The 22,980-nt window shown below is 45.9% G+C and overlaps 1 protein-coding gene across 3 annotated transcripts in view; it reads right to left on the reverse strand.

The window, feature by feature from the left end:
• The window catches only part of LOC122543254 (integrin alpha-7-like), a 185,759-nt gene that overhangs the window by 62,521 nt on the left and 100,258 nt on the right, over nucleotides 1-22,980 (reverse strand). For 2 of the 3 annotated variants that reach the window (XM_087985510.1, XM_087985509.1), the window contains exons 5-6: nucleotides 20,499-20,630; nucleotides 2,991-3,198 (exon numbers count right to left, since the gene is read on the reverse strand). In XM_087985510.1, the coding sequence (XP_087841636.1) occupies nucleotides 2,991-3,198; nucleotides 20,499-20,630 (340 nt within the window). Of the gene's footprint in view, nucleotides 1-2,990; nucleotides 3,199-19,669; nucleotides 19,790-20,498; nucleotides 20,631-22,980 lie in introns of all 3 variants that reach the window. The other variant, XM_087985511.1, reaches the window with a different exon arrangement.

The raw sequence follows: 22,980 nt of genomic DNA on the forward strand, positions 1-22,980 counted from the left end.
TTCTATTTCGGAATTTATAAACTGTTAGATGGATTGTCTGCCTGCAGATTATGTTTTTTTTGAGTAAAATAGAATGTGTCTGCAAATACAATTCTGCAAATGCAAATTCACTCCATCGACTTATACATGTGTGTGTGAGACAGAGAGAGTGTATGTGTGAGAGAGTGAGTGTGTGTGTGTATGCGTGTGAGGGAGAGAGAGAGAGAATGTATGTGTGTGTGAGGGACAGAGAGAGAGCACAAGTGTGCGTGTGTGTATGTATGTGTGAGAGTGAGGGGGAGAGAGAGAGCGAGTGTGTGTGTGTGAGAGAGAGTGAGAGGGAGAGAGAGCGACTGTGTGTGCATGAGAGAGTGAGAGGAAAAGAGAGCGTGTGTGTGTGAGAGGGAAAGAGAGCACGTGTGTGTGTGAGAGGGAAAGAGAGCACGTGTGTGTGTGAGAGGGAAAGAGAGCACGTGTGTGTGTGTGTGTGTGTGTGAGAGAGAGTGAGAGGGAGAGAGAGCGACTGTGTGTGCATGAGAGAGTGAGAGGAAAAGAAAGCGAGTGTGTGTGTGTGTGAGAGGGAAAGAGAGCACGTGTGTGTGTGTGTGAGAGGGAGAGAGCACGAGTGTGTGTGTGGGGGGGGGAGAGAGCGACTGTGTGTGTGAGTGTGTGTGAGAGAAAGAGAGCGTGAGTGTGTGTGTGTGTGTGTGAGAGAGAGTGAGGGTGAAAGAGAGCACGAGTGTGTGTGTGAGAGAGAGAGAGAGCACGAGTGTGTGTGAGAGAGAGAGGGGGAGAGAGCGACTGTGTGTGTGTGTGTGCATGAGAGAGTGAGAGGGAAAGAGAGCGAGTGTGTGTGTGAGAGAGAGAGGGGGAGAGAGCGACTGTGTATGTGAGTGTGTTTGTGTGAGAGAGAGAGAGCGCGAGTGTGTGTGTGTGAGTGATGGAGGGAGGGAAAGCATGAGTGTGTGTGTGTATGTGTGTGTGAGAGAGAGTGAGGGAGAGAGAGTGAGGGAGAGAGACAGCGCGAGTGTATGTATGTGTGAGGGAGAGAGAGAGAGCACGAGTGTGTGCGTGTATGAGAGAGTGAGGGAGAGAGAGAGTGTGTGTGTGTGTGTGAGGGAGAGAGCGCGCTCGAGAGTGTGTGTGAGAGGGGGAGAGAGCGACTGTGTGTGTGAGTGTGAGTGTGTGTGTGAGAGAGAGAGCGAGTGTGCATGTGTGAGTGAGGGAGGGAGAGAGAGAATCTGCGTGTTGGGGGGGAAGGAGAGTGTGAGTGTATGTATTTGCAGATACATTCTATTTTGTTCAAAAAGCACACAGTCTGTAGGCAGTCAGTCCATGTGACAGTTTATTAATTCCGACTTTGGAAATAGAACCAGTCTGACTTAAGGTTGTGATTTAAAAGAAGTTCTGGGATTTACATATTAATGAACCAAAACCTGCAACCCGTTCTAAAAGATGAAAAACTTAACAGCCATCTAGGTTTGTTCAATGTATCGTTTCAGTTGCATGACACTGTAATCTTTTGCTATAATTTCTGTGTTTATGACCCTGTTTTACAGCTACCTGATGAAGGAGCAGTGCTCTGAAAGCTAGTGCTTCCAAATAAACCTGTTGGACTATAACCTTGCACTGTGCAATTTTTAACTTTGTCCACCTAGTCCAACACCGGCTCCTCCATATCATGGCCCTTAGAAAAAAACATCTTGCAATAAGATTGCCTCTCACAAGGTTGTAAGTCACTGAAAGCTCATGTGCAGTTATCACAAGCAGGAAAGGAAATGGCATATTGGCTTTTACTTTGAGCAAGAGGTTATGAGTAGAGGGGCAAAGATGTCTGACGACAATGTTATCGGGCCTTGGTGAGAGCACCCCAGGAGTATTATGTACAGTTTTGGTCTCCTTACCTAAAACACGATGTACTTGCCATTGAGGGAGTGCAATAAAGGTTTATCAGATTACTTCCTGGGAGAGTGGGGCTGTCCTATGAGGAGTGGATTGAGGAGACTAGGCCTTTATTCTCTTGACTTTGGAAGATTGAGAGGTGATCTCATTGAAACACAGAGTTTGACAGGGAAGGTGCAGGAAGGGTAACTGTAGGTGAGGGTCTAGAAATAGAGGCCTAGTCTCAGAATAAGACAGCTGTGAATCCTTTGGAGGTCTCTACCCCAGAGAAAGCTCTGGAATCTCAGATCTTGAGTATATTCAAGAGAGCGATCGATTGATAGAATAGGATGAGTGTAGGAAAATGGCGTTAAGGTAAAAGGCCAGCCATGATTGAGCAATTGAATGGCTTACTCCTGTTCCTATTGCCTCCCTTCTAGACTTGACAGTATGTCACAAAAATGCTCAGTCAAAGAGGAAAGGGACTTTAGGCAGCATCTTAAAGGAAGGGAGAGAGAGAGGGACAGAGAGGTTGAGGGAAGGAATTCCGAGCTTAGGGCCTAGCCTGGTGAAGGCACAGCATCCAATGGGGTATGTGATGTGGAGGAGCCGGTGTTGGACTGGGGTGGACAAAGTTAAAAATCACACGACACCAGGTTACAGTCCAACAGGTTTATTTGGAAGCATTAGCTTTCGGAGTGCTGTTCCTCTGTCAGGAAGCTAGTAGGACAGGATCATAGCACACATAGTTTATAGTAACCGATCAAAGTGTCATACAACTGATGCCATGTATTGAACATACCTAAATTGCTGTTAAATCTTTAATCACTTAGAATGGGGATCATGACACTATGATCTTTTACTATAAATTCCATGTCCTATGATCCTGTCCCACTAGTTACCTGAGGAACAAGCAGCACTCTGAAAGCTAGTGCTTCCAAATAAACCTGTCAGACTATAACCTGGTGTTGTGTGAATTCTAACTTTGTCCAATGGTGTAGAAATTAAACTTGGAAATGGCCAGAGTTAGAGTGCATAGAAACCTTGGAGGGATGGAGTCGGGATAAAACATCACTCAACACACTATTGAGTGAGGGAGAGAGACGAAAGAAGAACTGACATTATCTTACCCATCGTTGTTAAGGTCAACCGTGGCGACCGCATAGCCGTATGAGGACCCCAGCTCCTCGCCCCACAGAATGTGTTCTGGTGCCAGTCTGTTGACGCCCTCTTTCTTCAGGATCACCACAGCGCCAGTGTGGTTGGCTCTGGGTGCCCCAGAGACCACACTCAGCTCGTCTTGCTGAGTGAGACCTTTAGCTGAATCTACTGAGAATCCTGAAAGGAGTACAGGCAGTTAAAACAAACACTGGTGTATGGAGTTGCTGGCACAATTAGCATTAGTGGAGTTTTAGAAACACAGGATTCATGCAAGGGTGGGGGCAAGGGGCAAGAAAGTCATGTTTTCAAAAACCCTTGGTTAGGCATCTCTCAGGACCTCTATGTAATGCAAGTTATATTGAATGCACAACCTATTTGGCATATATTTAGTTACCTGAGCCAGCACATTGAGGTTTGTAAGCACATGTTAATAACACAGATATCAGACTACAAAAGGACATTGGGCTAAGACTTTCTTCAATTTTACCCTAATTCACTGGCAGGAAATCAACTGCATCTGGAAAATTATCCATTTCTGAAGCCCTACCTAATAATCCTCTTCATTGGAGAATAGCATGAGGGAGATTGGAAAACCCGGGTTTCAGTCATCCTGGTTAAAATGGCTCCCTTAAACACTCAAAATAGGTTCTCGCTATTGTATCCCATCTTCCAAATTTGCAATAAAGGAAGCTAGTTTTGGTCTTAATTCAAAGAGGGGGTAATGCTGGTAGTTTTGCTCAGTTTCTTCGTGGCTTGGTTGCTATGGCAACCAGGGACAGTCTTTGCCCGTCACCACACCCTGGCCCCTCCCAGACAAAGAAATGTTCTCTGTTTTCTGGGTGTTGGTACTGGGGATAGTTTATGTTACGTTCGAATGTCTGGAACCTGCTGAAAATGCAATCCAGGTTTCTACAATTTACGTAGGTTGAAATAAAACTTTATTTAAACTGTGGCAAGTGAACACAATTGGATGTATGGCGTTCGGGCCCAACTACATTGTTGTGCTTTTCATACCGTGTGCAAATATCACAGTGTATCCTGTATGATTACCAATGTGACCATGGACTTTGAAGAAATTGTCCCTGGACTCAAAGGTATGAAGTTCAGTCACTAACAGGAGCAGGGTAACAGAGTGAACACCATAATACACATTTCAAACCTTTCCTTCGTATTCATGTGGTGCATTGGAAGGATGATTAGACGAGCAATTCACCCTGTCCTCATCAGTCATAGAGTGGAAGAGCACGAAAGTAGACCATTCTGCCCATCAAACCTGTGCCAGCTCTTTGAAAGGACTGATCAATTCATCCCACTACCCTGTTCTTTCAATAGCACTGCTCAATTCCAGTTCATGGTAGTCAGTAGATGGGGAGGCATTGTTGTACTGGTAACGTCACTGGAGCCTAGTAATCCAGAGCCCCCGGTGAATGTACTGGGGATACGGTTTGAATTCCACCATAGCAGATGGTGAAAGTTGCATTCAATACTAATGGAGAACTTGTAACCATTATCGCTTTTCATAAAAACCCAATGGTTCACTAATGTCCTTTAGGGAAGGAAATCGGATGTCCTTACCTGGTCTGGTCTACATGTGACTCCAGACCCACAGCCAGCTCTTAGCTGACCTCGAAAATGGCCTCACAAGCCCTCAAGAAGATGGCTCCTCAGCTCCTTCTCAGGGGCAATTAAGGACAGGCAAGAAAGGCTGAGCTTACCACTGATGCCCAGATCTTATGAAAAAAAAATATAGCATACTTTCAACCACTATAGACTTTTCAGTAAGGTTTATCTGCAAAAACGATGCCAACTCTTGAACTGACATGAAAATCCGGCAAGATAAATGGTCGAAAATTGCTCTCTCCCAGACTCAATCATGCTTCCCCTTGTTGTGAAACATTTTCTTTGTGTGTGTTTTAAAGATGGGCATCTTGTGCTGGGGGAAGTATAATTTCTCCATCTTAGACCCTGCACCACCAGTACTCACTGCTCTAGTACAGATAGTCACAGAATAAAGATAGCTCTCCTTCATACATTCAACAAATCAAGTTCTCCCAAATTCACCTATTTCAAAGCTGGACGTTTGCAAAATTGCATTTGTGACTCCTTGATCCTGGAGAGAAAGAGGCAATCTCTTGGGAGAGGGGTGGTGTTTAAGGGAAGGAGAGGGGCTTTAGTTTCTTCAAATACCTTCACTGCTTCTCCTTTTCCATCGCCCCACACCCCAGCAGCCTTTATGGTAACTCGGAGGGAGATTGCCAATTTGGTATCAAGGAAACATGAAAAGGTTCAGAAAAGATTTACAAGGATGTTGCCAGGGTTGGCGGGTTTGAGCTATAGGGAGAGGCTGAATAGGCTGGGGCTGTTTTCCCTGGAGTGTCAGAGGCTGAGGGGTGACCTTATAGAGGTTTATAATATCATGAGGGGCATGGATAGGATAAATAGGCAAAGTCTTTTCCCTGGCATGGGAGAGTCCAGAACTAGAGGGCATAGGTTTAGGGTGAGAGGGGAAAGATATAAAAGAGACCTAATGGGCAATGTTTTCACACAGAGGGTGGTACGTGTATGGAATGAGCTGCCAGAGGATGTGGTGGAGGCTGGTACAATTGCAACACTTAAAAGGCATCTGGATGGGTATATGAATAGGAAGGGTTTGTAGGGATATGGGCCAGGTGCTGGCAGGTGGGACTAGATGGGGTTAGGATACCTGGTCGGCATGGACGGGTTGGACCGAAGGGTCTGTTTCCATGCTGTACATCTCTATGACTCTATAATGTGGTGCTCACATCCACCAGGAGCTCAGCTCAGACTGCCCAAACCCATTTAACATCGAACCCTGGAAGCCAATGGGCCAAGGTAACTTCCAACTGTAGGCTTAGCCTAGATTCCAACATAAGCTCCATGGTTGGAAGGGCAGAACTCAGCTCTGCAACCGTCCCCACATCTCCATGTGTTTGAGGATACTGTCTGTTCACTGCTGCTCCTCAAGAACTAGGTCTTGCTCCATAATACCAAGTCTGAGCTTGACACTTCCTTTAAACAGAGCACTGCAGTGGAAATAGTAGCCCAGTCACTATTTTGAGCCACTGGGCTTGTATACACTTGAGTTTAGAGGGGATCTGATTGAGACGTATAAAATTATTAAAGGATTGGACACTCTGGCGGCAGGAAACATGTTTCCGCTGATGGGTGAGTCCAGAACCACAGGACACAGTTTAAAAATAAGGAGTAGGCCACTTAGAACAGAGATGAGGAGAAACTTCTTCACCCAGAGAGTGGTGAGTGTAAGGAATGCTCTGCCCCAAAGGGCTGTGGAGGCCCAGTCCCCGGATTCATTTAAGAAAGAGTTGGATAGAGCTCTCAAGGATTGTGGAATCAAGGGTTATGGGGATAAGGCAGGAACAGGAAACTGATTAAGGATGATCAGCCATGATCATAATGAATGGTGGTGCAGGCTCGAAGGGCCGAATGGCCTACTCCTGCACCTATTGTCTACTGTCTTATTGAAACATGCAAGATTCTTAGGGGGAACTTGATAGGGGAGATGTGAAGAGATTGTTTCCCTTTGTGGGAGAGTCTAGAACCAGACTCCGACTTACTCTCAGAGGAAAAGGTCACATGTTTAAGACGGTGATGAGGAGGAATTTCTTTTCTCGTGAATCTGTGGACTCTTTTTTTACTGCCAAGGGCTGTTGAGGCTGGGTCGTTAAGTATATTCCAGGCTGAGGTAGACAGATATTTAATCAATAAAGGAATCAAGTGAAATGGAGAAAAGGCAGGGAAAATGGGTTTAAGGATGATTGGATCACTCCCCCCTCCCCACTGAATGACGGAACAGATTTGATGGGCAAATGGCCGACCTCTGCTCCTGTGGTCTCATGAGCATGTGCACCAACATGTCTCCAGCTCTTGTACTCATCCCGAGAGATCGATGCAAGGTTAAAGGGTCCCAAAGCCAACACCCCCTCCATAAGTGGAGAGAAGAGTCAAAATTGAGTTCCTATCCACAGGATGCCTAGCTTGAGAGTAGGTGACAGTCCAGTGCAATAGGGCGACTTCAGAAGGATAAAGACATAGTGTAATATGGTAGTCAGCACACCAGCGAGAAACCTATTTGAAACACACCACAATGTCAGGCAGGATAAAGAACTGCAACCAACAGGTTAAATGGCTTGACCATTCCCATCTGATAGCTGGGAATAATGTTTGCTTTGAGTAAAAGACACAACAGTAAATTCGGATTTTTCACCTGGGAAACCAGTCACTTGAAGCATAGAAACACTGTGAGTAACCATAGATCTGCAAGGACCATCAACACAATCATTAAGTATTATAAATTCTCAGTGTTTATAACTGCTTATGTGTGACAATGTGTGCAAAGCTAAATGACAGCTAACAAACTGCCCATTCATTGACTTTTTTTTCCAAATGACGGTAAGAAATATCCTTTTGCTCCATTTGGAAGGTTTATACCAAAGTTAAATATCCACTTTTCTGGCAGAAGAGTTCGACATTTGTGTGAAACTCAAAGAAAGATTTAAAAAGCATTGATGGTTCGAATCCAACTTTTTGTTCCCTCCCCTTGACCTCACAGTTTCGCCAATGCTACAACCCCTGAAAGCATCTTCCTCCCAAATCTTATAAGCCACCAATCTAGGAGGGCGTCAAGTAGTGAGGAGGGCACACAATCTGCAGAGTGATAGAGGCAGGTTAAGTGATTGGGCAAGATTTTGGTCAATGGAATATAAGGTGAAAACGTGAGGTTATGCATTTTGGCAGGAAGAATAGAAGGGCTGAATATTATTTAAATGGAGAAAGACTGCAGAAAGCCATGGAACAGAGGGATTTGGAAGTCCGTGTCCTTGAACTACAATAAGTTGGTATCCAAGTTCAGCAGGTGATGGGGAAGGGAAATAGAGTGTTGGCCCTTTTTTCAAAGGAAATGGAATATTAAAGTAGAGCCGTTTCACTAAAAATGTACAAGACACAAGTCAGGCCACAGCTGGAATACTGTGAACAGTTTTGGGCCCCTTATCCAAGGCAAGGTAGACTGGCATCAGAGTCAGTCCAGAGAAGGTTCACTCAGCTGGTACCACGTATGGATGGACTGTCTTATGAGGAGAGGTTGAGTAGGTCGGGCCTGTACTCACTGGAGTTGAGAAGAATGAGAATCAATGAATGATTTATTGTCACATACCATTGAGGGAGATACAATGAAAAATATTCTGTCACCACAATCCGGCACCATTTTGAGATATAAAGGAATAAGAAGAAAGTACTTAAATAGAGTTTATCTTCATTGGCCAGGGTCCCAAACACAGGTCCAGGACTTCAGCAAGGTGCCCGCTTCGGGCCCAGCGCAGCCGGGAGCCCCTCGCTCCGGGCACCCACACCACTGCAGTTGATGCCCCGCCACCACCAAAAGAGTCTACGCTCCGGGCCTATCGCAGCCAGGAGTCCCCTCTCCACCAGGCAACACCCTGCCGCCATTGCAAAAGACCACACATCGAGCCTCCAAGTCAGGAGTCACTGCTAACACCGCTGCAGCCTCAGCAAGATGAAGAAAAGAGTCCGAAGCAGAGTCCACAGGTGAAGGTGGCAACATCTGTATCTTTCCAGACTGGAGCTATTCACTGTTTTGAGCCTGACAGGAAGTAACAAGAGGTTGAGAGAGCAGGGGGCCGGTAAATTGCTGACCACGATCAACCTCCTGTTCATGCCATTAACCCTCCTCTGCCAGACGTTGGCAGTGAGGCCTGATCAGATGCCACCTGGTGGCTGCTAACTAGCTGCCTGACCCACCGAGAAACCTATCCACTATCCACCCTTTGGCCTTTCTCCAAACAGCGACAGGCTAGATTCAAACAAACCAGGAGATGTTTGGTCTCAGAGATGTTCAAGTTCAAGGAGGTGAGGGACCAGTTCAGAATTCACTCCCTCCCTCAATCTTCTCTCCCCTCCTGTCTTAAAGTGGGCTGACTGACATTGGGGTACAGTTTTAATCATGGCCGCTCACTCAGTTGAACGGACACTCATTAAAGCTGACAGTTGATAGGGTATCATCAGGCGTCATGACCATCGAGGGACGACGGAGTGGCGAACACGGCCAATATCGCACCCTGTGGCCCACCCCAGAATGCTGAAATCTTCAGGGCCCACCAAGAATTGGATCTGGAATCCTTTGGGTCTACACAGCTTAGAACCATTGTGGTTCCTAGAATCAAAGCCACAAGCTTTAGTGCACCACTGTTTACAGCACCTTTACAGCTGAGTTCTGAAGGAAATGCCAGTGGAGGCCTCAGGACTGGATTGCATAGAGGGACAAGATGAATGAAACGAGGTGGGGCAATTCCAGTGCCATAATGGGAACCAGCAAGCCTGCACTCAGAGCAGTAGGCGATGCAGGATGGAGACATCTGCAGGATTCAGAACTGGCAAACCACTCCCACTTGGCACAAAAGGGCACCCACCCAGGAGTAAATAATCTGTAGAAGGGCACCAAAGAAAAACATATCTAATACAGTCCCTTTCAAATCCTCAGGATGGCCCAAAGCATTTCAGAGCCAATGAATGATTTTGGAGATGTAACTTTGTGGGGCAACAGCCATAGACAATATGCACACAGCATGAGCTCACACACAGACAATTCAGGAAGTGAACAGTTTTGGTTGTGGAAGTAATGACACGAGGGAGAATGCTCTTGCTCTACCTCAAAGAGTGGTGTGAGATTTTCCATGTTCCCCTGGACAGGCAGGGCTTCAATGTCTAAGAGTTGGCTATTCTGCCAAAACAGCGCTCGCTCAGTGTTACACTCAAGTAGCGAGGGAGTTTGGGTAGGCTCTGGATCTGCATTAGGCCTTGAACTCACAAATTTCTGACTCAAAGGCAGATGTTCTGTCAACTGAGGACAAGAACTTATATCTCCTATAGTGCACACGGGATTAATTTGCTTTGGCTCCAACTGATAGAGATTTTCCACATAAAATGGAAGTCCACAACAATATATACACATTTCAGGCCCTATGGGCACTCTCACTACAAGTTGTACTGGTTTGGGTCAATTTGGAAGTAAATTCAGTCATGGGGAGTGTAGACTACAGAGAAAATAACAGGTTAGAAATATGCAATACACCTCCGAAAATAGCCAACTGCTTGTGTAACGGTTCCGTAGCGTAAAAACCTCACTTCAGATTAAGAAAAGTATTGTTACGGCAAAGAGAGATCAGCAACTGTATTGATGTTCAATCTCAAGGCTCAATTCTCCAGAAAAGTGGATAGATTTTTAAATCAGTGTGAAATATTGTTCCAAATGTATATACTTTTTGTTCTGTAACTGTGCATTAGTTGAACAACACAAAGTAAAAATGGCAGCCTGAGCAAATTGAACTGCGCTAATATCGTGTTAATCTCGAGGATTTATTTGGCCGTATCCCTTAATTTTATGTGAGCTACACTGCTCAGGAATATGCCAATAAGAGTGTGCTCAGGGAAACATTACACTCACAAGGCACAATCATTACTTTAAAATGGCGGATTGCTCCTCACGGCTCAATATTTCCACAGATTATCCATAACTAACCTTTTTTTTTCCTCACAGATCAAGTACTTAGTGACCTTTAGAAGAAACAATAAAGTTGAATTGTCCACTTTGCTGGATCATGACACTGAATTCCTCTAAGTCAAAAGAATTTCCCTCCTGTCTGATCTCTTAAGCCTCCCTACCTGATGCATTCAATTTTATATTGAATTCTATTCAAGGCACTATGCGGTCATGGAGAATGAGGGATTTGTTCTAAGTTTGATATCTTGGCCATGAGGACCCAGGAAGGTGTCAAACCAAGGTCACACCATGAGCGAAGGCACAGAAAAATGGAACAACAAATCATCTTGGCATGCCTCCTAGTGGCCTCCTAGAAGCAATGGCAGAGGAGGAGAGGCCTCTGTACACACTCGAGGTTACCAACTCTTGGGTATGGTATATGAGGAGACCCATGTGGAACAAGCAGCACTGGAGGCATTCCTGGGAGTGTAGTCTGGGATGGAGTCACCTACACAGAGCAGCCCACGCGCAAGATGGTCTCTACCATGGAAGTGGTATATGCTCCATATGCCAGGAGTTCATACACTCTCCATGGAGGACCATCGGTGATAGACGCTCTTTGGTCTGCCTGAAATTTGTTGATCTTCCAGAGCGGGGAGTTGACGCCAAGCGAGTGTTGCACACTGGCACATTCCGAGGACTAGGCCTACATGTTGAGGGACACACTAAAGTCTAGGGCAGCTGCTGCCAAGGCGCAGTGGGGAAAGATGACCATCTGAGGTCAAATGGGGGTCTGTTCAGTTATTGGACTTCCCCATGTGCCTCAAATATATGTAAATATAGTCTTTTACAAGCAAGAAGTGTCTTGGGTTTGTTTGTTGGATAGTTTCCATGATAGGAAGCCCCATCAAATGCAATCCCTGAATCTGTGCTGGTATACGCTGGGTGTGGTACACCCTGCTTCCCTAGGTGTGTTCCTAATATTCTCAGTTAGTCATGATTTGGTTAAATCCTGTCAGAGCTATAAATATATCAGAAAGCAGCACTGTATCCTATTTACATCATGTGTAAATTTAGAACTGTTGGTAACATTTCAATCTTCTTTTGAAAATGCTGGAAGAAAATATCTAAAACAGCAATCGGTTCCCCTTGCATTTAACCCATAGACTGCTGGCAGCCCGAGGGACACTGTGCACAAGCTGACAATTTGCTGAGGGAGTCTCAGACCAGAGGGCATCATCTCAGAATAACGGGGTCACACATTTGTGACAAAGATGAGGAGAACTTTCTTCAGAGGCAAGTGAATCTGTGGAATTCAGAGAGGGCTGTCGAGGTTGGGTCGTTAAGCATTTTCAAGGCTGAGGTAGATTTTTAATCAGGAAGAGTTATAGAGGGAAGGCAGCAAAGTGGGGTTGAGGATGATCAGATCAGCCCCTATCGCACCGAATGGTGGGGCAGACTCTATGGGCTGAATGGCCTACTTCTGCTCCTGTATCTTACAGTCTTATAATTTATTTGAAACATTTCAATGTTGTAATGCAGAAAAGGTCCTTGACATCACATCAACATTAGTTGGAGGCACTTATCATCAACACAGTGGAAACAGGACGTGACACCCAGTCCAGAGGGGGGAGGGCAGGTCTGACCACCTCCTCGTGGGTCTGCTCCTGGGCCTGGCCAAACTGGCCATCAACAGGTCGAGGCAGCGGGCCGTGGAGGGGGTCGTTAGGGCCGACTGCCTGCCCCTCTTCCGCGGTTACGTTAGGGCCCGGGTGTCCTTGGAGAAGGAGCACGCGGTGTCGACCAACACCCTGGAGTTGTTCAGGGAGAGGTGGGCGCCGCAGGGAATGGAGTGCATCATTTCTCCCTCCAACTCTATTTTGATTTAGTCCCTGCCCTCCCCTTCACTGTTTTGATCACACAGCATTGCCCTTTGATGTGAAGGGCAGTGTTTGTCACCGGCCACTCGGGTGTTTTCCTATCTTCCTGGTGGTGGGAATTTGAATAAAGATTTGTACACCTTGTATCTTTCACTGTGTCTCACACCCGCACACACACACACACACATGGGTGCTGGGGGGAAAAAGAGAAAAGAAAATAAACAGGAGTGTCAGAGGTTAAAAAAAAGAAAAGAAACAGGAGGTGAACTAACCAATAGAGACTGGTATCCCCCCACCAAGTCACTCGTTATTCACACATAGAGAGTCCTTGACTCTGATCCAGCTCCCTCAGAGCCAGCTTCTTTTTTAGGTTCCCTACAGGCCCTTCGGCCCAACAAGTCCACACCGACCCTCCGAAGAGTAACCGAGCCCAGACCCATTCCCCTACTCTATATTTATCCCTGCCTAATGCAGCTAACACTATGGGCAATTTAGCATGGGCAATTTAGCATGGCCAATCCACCCTGACTTGCACATCTTTAGACTGTGGGAGGAAACCAGAGCACCCGGAGGAAACCCACGCAGACACGGGGAGAATGTGCAAACTCTACACAGACAGCCGCCCGAGGCTGGAATCGAACCTGGGACCCTGGCGCTGTGAGGCAGCTGTGCTGACCACTGAGCCACCGTGCCGCCCCGAGCTCTCAGAGTGAATAGAACCTCTGACTCTCCTGTTCATATCTGTCAGCCGGAGCTCCCTGATTGGACCAGGTTAACAGCCCTAATCAGGGAACTCAGATTCTATGAGGTCCTCCTGGCTGACCTCATTCCAATTAGTACTGGAGGAGCCCATTCAGCCCCGGGAAGCTGCTCCAGCTCTCAGTTGGATCATTGCTTAGCTGCAGCTCAACTCCATTTGCCTGCCTTGGTTCAAGTTCCCTTGGTCCTCTTACCTCACCTGTATGCATTTCAAGCTGGAAAAATCAACCCTAAATATCCACAGCCTTTTAGGGGAGACAGTTTTACAATTAACACAGAAACATAGAAGCAAGGGGCAGGAGTAGGCCATTTGGCCCTTCGAGCCTGCTACACCATCCATTACAACTATGGCTGATCATTCAACTCAATAGCCATTCCCTCTTTTTTCCCCAAATCCTTTGATCCCTTTAGCCCTGGGAACTATCTCTAACTCCTTCTTGAAAACCTTCAATGCTTTGTCCTCAACCACTTTCTGTGACAGAGAATTCCACAGGCTCCCCATTCTCTGGGTGAAGACATCTCTCCCCATCTCAGTCTGAACTGGCCTACCCCATATCCTTAAACTCTGACCTCCTGGTTCTGGACTCCCCAGTTATCAGGTACATCCTTCTTGCATTGACCCTGTCTCGTCCCGTTAGAATTTTATCAGTCTCTATGAGCTCTCCCTCATTCTTTTAAACTCTCGTGAATATAATCCTAACTGATTCAACCTCTCCCTACGCATAACCCTGTCATCCCAGGAATCAGTCTGGCAAAACATTTCCTCATTTCTCATGTTCAGGTTGTGTCCTTTTGTTTGTCATTCCTGCACGAGAGTTTCTCAGTAATGACCCTATGAAGCCTTTTGGCTTTTTAACCACATTGACTAGACTACCTTGAATCCAATGTTCTCAAGGGAATAGGTTTATAATTTCCAGCCTTTAGCCCTGTTAGTAAATACTTTAAAATGGATTTTCACTTCTGTTCTGGCTCTTGTCTCCTTGTTTTATTTTGGGAAGATTGGTTTTACAATCCTGGGTTTAGAATTCAAACTTTCAGCAGTTACAATGGCTCAGTCAGCATCTCTGAACCCTACAGATAAAGGGCCGCCTCTTGACATAATGCAGATATGTCTTGAGTTTTAACAAGAAAACTGGATATGAGATTCTCTCCTGATACATTGATGGACAACCTGCATGAATAGGACAATTTACAATAAGCTCCTTTGGATGTAAACGTTAGGGCTTGTTCTGCAAGAGTTGGTTAACTGGGAGATCTGGCCTTTTCAGTGCAATGTTGTCGAGAAAGCCCTTTGCTCATTTTATTCCTCGGTTTGGTTTGATAGGACTGAGCCTTTCTGTTATTGTGAGCTGTTTGAACCAGCACAGAGGACAATTTAAGGACTTTGGCAGAAGAGCACTAGAGTGACAATTTGCTGGGTAATGGGGTGGTTCAAATCAGTTAGGCAGAATTGAGGACTGCAGATGCTGGAAATCCTGACGAAGGGCTTTTGCCCGAAACGTCGATTCTCCTGCTCCTCGGACGCTGCCTGACCTGCTGTGCTTTCCCAGCACCACTCTGATCTGGACTATGGGGTGGTTCAAGCCTACAGTTCCTCACCTGGTGAATCCCCACACTCAGCTGTGCCATCAGGCCTTTGTTCATATTGGGAAATGTGGAAGAGAAGACAGTCTGTGACATTAACATAAAATACAACTCTCTAATTTCCCTACATTCAGAAGCCTTGATGAACACTGCTTTGGAAAAGTGACTCGCTGGTAAACAATAACATGTGTCACTGATCAAACGTCTTGTTAAATGAACTTTGACCTGTTCGAGGTGGCTTTTGACAACTCGTCTTCTTCAGATCCAATGAGCTGTACCTCACTGTGGGCTCCTACAGTGCAGTTCATTTCGGTTTAGATTTGTCACCCCAATCGTTACTCCTCAAAGACTAAATAGGATACACCTGCACTACATAACCCCCCTCAAAGTGATGAAGCAAATTGGAGAATTCAACTTTAAGTTAGTGAACAATAAACAAACTCAAGGTTCATTTGTCGCTTAAGAATCATCTTTTTTCCTTTCCTCCTCCACTGCAGGGTTGCCATGGTTACCCGAGCATGAAGTGCTCTTCAAGATGCTGGGTGTTGTGTTAAAAACGAGGGTAAAAGTACACTCTCATGTGCAAGGTGCTCACCCTTCGCTAGCCCCAAACCCATGCAAAACACAGAATGGTCTGCTTTGCAGAAGCTATAAAGGCGTGTGAGAGGACGTGCTGGATAGGATGAAACATCACAGGCGTCTCCAAGATGGTGAAAGGACTGTGCAATGAACACCCCAAATGACTGGTCATTAATTGACCAAAGCAAAGGATTTTGTTTCTCGTTGCTGTTATGACAGTTCAAGCAAGCGGGCAGCAATTTGGGGAATGGAAGGTTTTGCTCGATGACATCAGGTGCCAATGCAAATCAGAGCGATGCCAAAATACTGGCATATATTGATGGCAAGACTGGTCGTGCAATATGGTGATGCAACTGTAATGGCCAGTGACAGGACTAGAGTTACTCTGAGCAATCCAAGCCTTTACTTGACAAGTCAGCCATTTTGAGAGCATTAAACACAAAAGTGATGATGGCATGGATAAGGAACTGGGGTTAACTGGTTACTTGGATCTCATGACCTGGTTAAACCAAGATCACCATTGAGACAAGCTACCTCTGATTCCATTCCCACCCCAATCCACTCCCCCCCCCCCCAATACCCGTTGCATTTATCCATCTCTCTCTCTCTCTCTCTCTCTCAAAGAGAGCATTTTGGAATCTGCCTCCATTGATGTTGGCTGTCCTCCATTATTTCTCCCAAGATTTAGTCAAAGCCCCCTGACTATGGGCCATTTGGTTCCAGACATGGGACAATGATCAGGAACAGAGGTTAGGCTGGTTCCATCCCCCATCTCCGGAGGGTCTGTGGCCCTCTAGAGGCCAATCACGTCACCACCATCATTGCCTCCCAAGTCAACTCATGCAGCATAGACAGGGAATCAAACCCTGACACCCATCCCATTTGCAACTTCATCTCTGCTCCTGGACTGTGCCCCTCCAGTTATCCCACAGCCCAGCAAAGTGGTGTATGCCAGCGATAGGAGTCAGTCAGTGCAACTGCTTTAAGGATATTGATGAAGAGGTGGAGACAAAGACTAGGAATGACATGACAAGTGTCCCAGGCAACACAACAAGCCAGCAGAAACATGCAACAGGCAAAACATGCCAGAGACAGTGAATCACATGGGCAAAGTACAAGGAGATGCTGAAAAATCCACGTGGGCAGGGTGCATGCTTGTTATTATTTCCAAAGTAAATGTGAAAATATTGGTCTCTTGAAATATAGGATCCTGGATATTTGAGAAACGGACACTGATTCTCCTGAACGGCCATGCGTCACATTTTCAATACCCCTCAACACGAGAGATATTTGACAGAGGAGCCTGATCTTTTTCCACTTTTGCATTCACCATCAAGTGCTTCCTAATCAGATACAGCTCAGGTCACGGACCACAGCTCTCGCTACTCTGTCCAACACTATACCTTGACTCCAACATCAAAACAGGCCCTGAGTTAACAATTAGACACCTCTGATCCTCAACTCAAGACATCATTCTCTGCGTGAAGCCATTTCTCCTCATCTCAGTTCCAAACGGCCTACCGTGTATCCTGAGATGTGGAATTGAACTAGAATTCACGATTCCCAGGAGCGAATTTGTTGGTGCTTGCTTTTGGACTTGAAGGTGCCAACACAGACCTGAACCAAAAGGCCCAAGACTGGGCCTCAGGCCTGATTGTAAATAATAAGTGAGAGCAAATACATTTTTTTTTTTAAAAATGCTTTTTTTGCCAGTAGCCCATTTTCCTCCCAGGGACCTAAAATATGATCTGCTTGTTTGCATATGCATGGACCCTGTTTTAGGTGGCAGCTTAGATACCTGAAAAACAGCCCTCAAATAGCTTTTTTTAGATTCCCTACAGTGTGGAAACAGGACCTTCGGCCCAATAAGTCCACACTGACCCGCCAAAGTGTAACCCACCCAGTCCCATTTCCCTCTGACTAATCCACCTAACACTACGGGCAATTTAGCATGGCCAATTCACCTGACCTGCACATCTTTGGATTGTGGAAGGAAGCCGGAGCAAACTCCACACAGTCATCCGAAGCTGGAATCGAACCTGGGACCGTGAGGCAGCAGTGCTAACCAGAGCCACTGTACTGTCCAAACACTTTCAAGTTTTTCTGGGACAAAGGATGTTGTTAATATAATAGGCCCCAAATATGCCCTAAAATGGGTGCATTGAGGTTAGTTACCCCATAAGTCCGATCATAAATTCGTGGGTCAGCTTCGATTACAAGATGTCTGTGGAAGTTGAAAATTATAGTGAACCTTACCCAGGCATTAGAGGGGAGAGGAATTTCTTCCAGCCTCACTACCTCCAATCTGCAGTTAAAGATTTCCGAAAATGAGCCTTATTCCTTTTTTAAGAGAAAAAAAAACCATAAATAGCCTGTGCCGTCAGTCAATAAGATCATGCTGAACTTCAGTTTTTATTGTTAATTATCCATGGGGTGTGGGAGTCACGGGCTGGGCCCAGTAATTATTGCCCGTCCCTAGTTGCCCCCTTGAGAAGGTGGGGGTAAGCTGCCTTCTTGAACCGCTGCAGTCCATGTGTTGTGGGTAGACCCACAATGCCCTGAGGGAGGGAATTCCTGGATTTTGACCCAGCAAGTCATGAAATAGTGCTCCAAATCAGAAGGGAGATCTTTGACTTAACTATCTTACACATTCCAGACAACTGAGTACCCACAACTCTCTGGAGGAGGGAATTCCACACATCTGCCACCCACCAAGTAAAGCGTTGCTTAGTCTGATATGGCCATTCCCTCATCATTAGGAGATCCCTCTTAGTTCCAGACTGTCCTGCTGGGGAAAAAGCCTCACAGCATCTGGCCTGGTTAAACCCTCGACAAATGTTCTATGCTTTGATTCCCATTCCTCCAGACCCCAGAAACACAGGCCCATTCCACACAACCTCTGCTCATAGGACAACCCTCTCAGCTAAGAGAGCGATCTAATGACCCTTTCTTGCAGCCCCTCTCAAACAGGTACTGCCGGCAGTGCCTCAGATATGGTTTCACCAATGCCCTGTTGAAACGCAGCAGGATTTCCTTAAACTCCAACCTTGCTGTGCTACGCCAATATAACATTTGCTCACTGCTGGCTATACCTGCATGTTTACTCTCAGTCATTCACGAACAAGGACCCCTCCTCACCCTGCCATCAATAAATCCACTTTGTGGAACGCATGACTATGTCAATTTGCCACATCTACCTGGGAGTGGTTCCGCAACATTTCCCAATATCGGGGACATATTTCAAGTGACCAACCTTGAAATGCTGAAAGACACATTTCCTTTCATCCATCCTTTCCATGTGGAAGGCACCAGGGTTCGGTGCTGAGAGCAGGCACTGAACCCTGGCACACTGGTGTTACTCTGGTACCATCGCATGCAGAACAACGGAAAGCACTCCTTGTTGGCACAATGGCAGGCAGCCATACAGCCAACTGTGTAATGGACTACCGGAATTGAGTGTAGCTGGTTTTGACTGGGCTGACTTCCAACTAATGCACAAACACTCCTTTGGTATCACCAGAGCTTGGGGCAGAATGGCTTGTTAAAGTCAATTCGGCAGTCTGTTACAATGTTGTGGGCTGTACACACAACTCACACGCAACATCACTGCTTCCATGTGGCTCCTTCAGCACCTATAGTGCTACTCTTAACAAGACAGCTTCCTTGAAGGCATGGGTTAAGGGCTTCCCTGACAATTATCTAACGCCTGTCAAGGAAACTGGACCTTCAAAGACTCCCTACTTACAAGCTTGAACTGAGCTGGATCTATTTATATCTGTTTCCGAAACAAACAAATTCACCTTTTGTTCAATGAGAATAAAATGGGCCTGATCAAGAATGTGACTCATTGTTTTCCCATGTTGCAGAGAGACCCTGGATGGCAGCAACCGAAACAACCTTTATGGACCTCCAGACATCAGAATAGGATTACTCTCCCAAAATATTATCTAACTGCCACCTCTTCATCCACTTAACTGTATTTAAAATACCCTGTTGCTACGACAGAGAAGCTCTGCTTAACCATTGTGGCAGGCTGCTACAATTTTGATTGAAAGCGGCCATCTTGATTTTGGATTGACCGTTTGGCTTTTGTGTTACCCGAAGGAACCTGACCAACAGGAAGCAGTGACATTCATGTGGCCCTCAAAGTGTGCAGAAATGTGGAGGCTTGTAAATGAAACACAACAACATAGAAATTTGATTTGGGTTTTGATCTTTCTTTTGCCCTCACAAAAATGTTTTGGACACAGATACTAGACACAAGAGGGAATGGCTGCACACTTGCCCTGCCACATGCGCAGTTACAAACCTAAGTAACTATGTTGGGCTACGTCGTGAGAACTCCGCGCTGGTTTCTCAGCTGGGTCCGGTGTCTTGTAAACCAACTGATCAGGGTCTGAACTACTGGTAGTTGTCAGAAATATTAAACCTGTGCATTCAAGATGGATGGGGAGGGGAAGAAGAAGGGAGAAGAAGAAGATGAGTTAGCATCAAAAAGGTAAGGCCCGACAGAAAGAAGTGACTGAATGAGCAACTGAGGGTTCGCCTCAAGGTTAAACAGTCATGAAAATAACTTTCCAATCACCAGGGGGAAAAGAATTGCTGTGCAAACCAGCAGGGATTCATTCACTGCTCAAGACAGGCCTGTGTTACTTCCATTGCAGTTCCTGCTCCCAGGAAGTTGCAAAGTGGCACTGCCAAAGGGGGCAACAGGTTCTGCTGTGAAGGTGCCAGGGTGGGCACTGTGTGAAGCTTGGGCAGGAAGGCAATAGGTGCAGAGGTTGGCATGGCAGAACCACAATGCATTGTGATGCCACTCACAGAGGCAAGGCAAATGCAGGCCTTGGGTACGGAATAGAGTAGCCTGGCACACCATGAACCCCATTGCACGTGGCATCCATACACCCTGATTCACCTGTTCCTGTGAAACACAACAAAATTTGGGGCACTGTGTTAATGAGGTGGGAGGGGACAGGATCAAAGTGCATGCCTTTGACCAGTGTGGGAAGTCGATTTTATTCTGGGGAGGAAACTGGTTGGGGGTAAATTATGAGACTGTTTAACTGAAATGGAATCCTCAGCTGTTTCAAAGTACCCTCCAGTCACCTCTCTCTGTCTGCACTGCATAGGAATCCTACCTAAGTAACTATTGGCAGGTACAGGAATCAGATTAGCGTCCTGCTTTCTTTCATCACCAGCTTCATATGGACCGTCGTCATAGATGCCCAAGTGAACCAAAGAATGACTCAACTGTTCTGTCCGAACATTACCTAAAAATATTGAGAGTTAAGTCAAACAATAAAAAACGAGCAGAGAAAACAAAGCTTAACTTCGCAACACACCGTCCAAATTAGGACCTGGATTATAGGCACGGCCTCTGTGTCAATAGACAAAAGGTGCAGGAGTAGGCCCTTCGGCCCTTCGAGCCTGCACCACCATTCAATATGATCATGGCTGATCCCATCCTTAATCAGTATCCTGTTCCTGCCTTATCTCCATAACCCTTGATTCCACTATCCTTGAGAGCTCTATCCAACTCTTTCTTAAATGAATCCAGAGACTGGGCCTCCACTGCCCTCTGGGGCAGAGCATTCCACACAGCCACCACTCTTTGGGTGAAGAAATTTCTCCTCATCTCTGTCCTAAATGGTCTACCCCGTATTTTTAAGCTGTGTCCTCTGGTTCGGCACTCACCCATCAGCGGAAACATGTTTCCTGCCTCCAGAGTGTCCAATCCTTTCATAATCTTATATGTCTCAATCAGATCCCCTCTCAGTCTTCTAAACTCAAGGGTATACAAGCCCAGTCGCTCCAGTCTTTCAGTGTAAGGTAGTCCCGCCATTCCAGGAATTGACCTCATGAACCTACGCTGCACTCCCTCAATAGCCAGAATGACTTTCCTCAAATTTGGAGACCAGAACTGCACACGGTACTCCAGGTGTGGTCTCACCAGGGCCCTGTACAGCTGCAGAAGCACCTCTTTGCTTCTATACTCAATTCCTCTTGTTATGAAGGCCAGCATGCTATTAGCCTTCTTCACTACCTGCTGTACCTGCATGCTTACCTTCATTGACTGGTGTACAAGAACACCCAGATCTCTCTGTACTGCCCCTTTACCTAAATTGATTCCATTCAGGTAGTAATCTGCCTTCCTGTTCTTGCCACCAAAGTGGATAACTATACATTTATCCACATTAAACTGCATCTGCCATGCATCTGACCACTCACCTAACTTGTCCAGGTCACCCTGTAATCTCCTAACATCTTCATCACATTTCACCCTGCCACCCAGCTTAGTATCATCAGCAAATTTGCTAATGTTATTGCTAATATCATCTTCTATATCATTAACATATATTGTAAAAAGCTGCGGTCCTAGCACTGATCCCTGCGTTACCCCACTGGTCACTGCCTGCCATTCCGAAATGGAGCTGTTTATCACTACTCTTTGTTTCCTATCAGCCAACCAATTTTCAATCCAAGTCAGTACTTTGCCCCCAATACCATGCACCCTAATTTTGCTCACTAACCTCCTATGTGGGACTTTATCAAAAGCTTTCTGAAAGTCCTGGTACACTACATCTACTGAATCTCCCTCGTCCATCTTCAGAGTTACATGCTCAAAAAATTCCAGAAGATTAGTCAAGCACGATTTCCCCTTCATAAATCCATGCTGAATCTGACCTATCCTGATACTACTATCCAGATGTGTCGTAATTTCATCCTTCATAATAGACTCCAGCATCTTTCCCACCACTGAGGTCAGACTAACTGGTCTATAATTTCCTGCTTTCTCTCTCCCACCTTTCTTAAAAAGTGGTATAACATTAGCCACCCTCCAATCCGCAGGAACTGATCCCGAATCTATCGAACTCTGGAAAATAATCACCAACGCATCCACGATTTCTCGAGCCACCTCCTTCAGTACCCTGGGATGTAGACCATCAGGCCCCGGGGACTTATCAACCTTCAGACCTAACAGTCTCTCCAACACCAATTCCTGGCAAATATAAATTCCCTGCAGTTCAGGTCTTTCAGCCACTGTTACCTCAGGGAGATTGCTTGTGTCTTCCCCAGTTAACACAGATCTGAAGTACCAATTTAATTCGTCTGCTATTTCTTTGTTTACCGTAATATATTCCCCTGTTTCTGTCTACAAGGGCCCCATTTTAGTCTTAACCATTTTTTTGCCTTTCACATACCTAAAAAAACTTTTACTATCCTCCTTTATATTATTGGCCAGTTTACCTTCGTACCTCATTTTTTCTCTGCGTATTTCCTTCTTAGTAATCCTCTGTTGTTCTTTAAAAGCTTCCCAGTCCTCCGTTTTCCCACGTATCTTTGCTATGTTATACTTTTTCTCTTTTCACTTTATATGTTTCTTTACTTCCCTCGTCAGCCATGGCCACCCCTGCCTCCTCCTAGGATCTTTCTTCCTTTTTGGAATGAACTGATCCTGCATCTTCTGCATTATACCCAGAAATATCTGCCATTGTTCCTCCACTGTCGTCCCTGCTAAGGTATTGCACCATTGAACTTTGGCCAGCTCCTCCCTCATAGCTCCATAGTTCCCTTTATTCAGCTGAAATATTGTCACTACCGATTGTACCCTCTCCCTCT

The sequence above is a fragment of the Chiloscyllium plagiosum genome, unplaced genomic scaffold (genome assembly GCF_037043375.1).
Source record: "Chiloscyllium plagiosum isolate Xiang-an unplaced genomic scaffold, Cpla_swu_hap1 HiC_scaffold_53X, whole genome shotgun sequence".
Lineage (NCBI taxonomy): Eukaryota > Metazoa > Chordata > Chondrichthyes > Orectolobiformes > Hemiscylliidae > Chiloscyllium > Chiloscyllium plagiosum.